General features: G+C 44.7%; 1 protein-coding gene across 1 annotated transcript; it reads right to left on the minus strand.

The window, feature by feature from the left end:
• Window positions 1-8: 8 nt before the first annotated feature.
• Window positions 9-2,079, minus strand: LOC125518259 (putative disease resistance protein RGA3; the record flags this gene model as incomplete). The annotated part of the gene is made up of 3 exons (XM_048683160.1): window positions 1,929-2,079; window positions 1,530-1,858; window positions 9-859 (listed from the first exon to the last, which is right to left on the minus strand). Coding segments are annotated over exons 2-3 (1,134 nt in total), but the record flags the coding sequence as incomplete, so codon positions are not given.
• Between the last annotated feature and the right edge of the window lie 445 nt (window positions 2,080-2,524).

The raw sequence follows: 2,524 nt of genomic DNA on the forward strand, positions 1-2,524 counted from the left end.
ATGTGATTGGCTTTCACCGAATTCCATTCTCTGTGCGGCCTGGACTTCAACATGTGTCCAAGTGATTGAGCAGCTAAAGCTACACCTCTGCACTTCTTTGCAATATCCCTTCCAATCGGCTCCAACCTTTCTTTGTCATCCCTTGTTTCAAATTTACTTTTCTGCCTAATTTTATCCCAGCACATCTCATCTGACAATTGAGGCAAGTTGTATGGCTGAACAGTACCAATCTCATTTGCAATACCTTCATCCTGTGTGGTAACTACAACCGTCACCTTGCATCCCTCACCCTGCTTCAGCATATCCTTTAATTGTTCTAGTTGAGAAGGATGCTTCTCCCACAGGTCATCCAAAATGATCAAAATATTCTTCTTCTCAGTGAGTAGCTTTTGCAAGCAAATGTTAATACTATGCAAATCAGGTGCCGGCTTGCTCTTTTGTTCTGGTTCTGGTTCTGATAGTTGCGATATTATAGTTTTTCCAAAAAATTTCAAGTCAAATATCTGGGAAACATAGACCCATACCCGAGAGTGATTTTTAAACTCAGGGTCGTTGTAAACTGATCTTGCCAAGGTGGTCTTTCCAATGCCTCCAAAGCCCCATATGGGGAGGAAGGTGGTTCGTTCAGTGGTGCTCCCAGATAATCGAGCCAAGATTTCCAGTTTTTCCTTGGCCCTCCCAATAATTTCTGCTTCCTCTATGGTCCCTGCATTTTCCCTGATATCTGGAAGTTGGTGCTCGTTGGTATGAGTTTCTGGCGGAAGACAGTAGTTCTGACGGTCTTCTGTTATCTTCTGTAGACTCTCTTGCATCTTCTTCATCTTGTCTGGCATATTAATCTTCTTCCTCATAGCTCCGACTGCAAGAGCATGACTTGATCTATCAGGACATGCACGTTGCCATAATTTAAATCAAAGAAAAGCGTACGTATGGTTAAACAAATGAGTGCTAACTTTCCCAGGTTATGAAGACCCATTACATGGCCTGTCATCGTAGATACGCTGGTCCTGACATTTTGTACCCAACTAGTAGAATGAAAATACAAAGGTTCGCTGCAAGAAACATGATACGGTAAACAAGGGGAAACTTGCTAAAGATGCTTGCACTCTGAGACAACGCCTACGAGACAAAAAGCTACTAGCACTAACAACAGTAGTCTAATAAGGTTTACAGGACAAGGACATAAAGCTCAGGCTTCTCTGAACAACAGCTGATCCTCTCTACGAACAACATATCTGAATAGCATACCTGAGTAAGTTCAGATTCATTTAGTAGGACAGCTACAGCTGATCCTCTCTGTGAACAACATATCTGAATAAATTCAGATTCATTTAGATAAGTTACATCACTATGCAAATTCAGATTTTTTTTAAGATAATGAATTTGTTTGCATAATTTACTTTACTACATAAAAATATATTCAGATCTAGTTCATCATCTAAAAGATCGGTTCCACCAGTTCATATCCTAGAAAATAAACAGCAACATTCAGATCCAGATTGATGGCAACCAAATGGAGGGAATCTTGCATACCAGGCCGGCGTCAGATTCGTAGTCATCAAGCATGTCGGAGATGTCGTACATAGCGGCCTTGAGCCGGTTCACCCACAGGAGCGCCGATCTGTCCGTGATGGACCGCCTCTCGGCGTCGCTGAGCGCGGCCTCCACCGACTCCAGCGTCATCTTCAATTTCTCCAGGTCTTCGGTCAGTTTCTTGTGCAGCTTGATCTTGCCCACGATGGCGAATCCGAGCTGCTTGATCACCACCTTGATCACGCCCGAGGCGACCATGCCCCCGATGGCTGCCGCCATTGCTGGCCCCGGCAGCAGATCCGACCAATGCTGATGTTCTCGGAGCCTATTGCAGAGTCAGTCAGCTAGGCAGAGGACGCCGGAGAGAAACTGACAGGGGAGAAAAAGAGACTGACCTGTACCAGTCGCCGTCGTGGACACGGAAGCGGCGAGGGTGATGAGCTCTGCACTGGATGTGGCAAGTGTGAGGGTGAGAGCGTGACTCCACTCCATATAGGTGAAAATAGGTTTGCAATTTGGAATATATTTACCAAAAAGAAACATGGAATACATCGGAGTTGGCAGTTGCGCGGTACCGACTCAAGTGTTTAGTATTACTCTTTGCTTCGTGGATCTCCATGCATCAGTGGTGTGCAGCTCTGCCACCTGTATTATAATGTGATCTAGATCTAAGCATCTTTTAATCAGGCCATCCCATGGCCATTAGCCCATTACCTACTATGCATAAAGCAAACACCGAGTCTGAATTACAAGTTTACAACACGTAGACCGGAAACTGAGACCCTCAACTGTACTAGAACAGCCAGACACAAGTAGCAGAAAGCAACCGCGTTGCAAGACAATATCAAACGGCATCCCAGAAACAGCACAACGACTCCATGTACGTAGCAAATAACTCAAAATGTGCATCGCTGCTCCACGGATGCTCATCGGATTCATAGCATTGGTCCAAAGAAGTTCTTCTGTATTATTTGTTTTTCAGCATCTTTCC

The sequence above is a fragment of the Triticum urartu genome, chromosome 7, assembly GCF_003073215.2.
Source record: "Triticum urartu cultivar G1812 chromosome 7, Tu2.1, whole genome shotgun sequence".
Classification (NCBI taxonomy): Eukaryota; Viridiplantae; Streptophyta; class Magnoliopsida; order Poales; family Poaceae; genus Triticum; species Triticum urartu.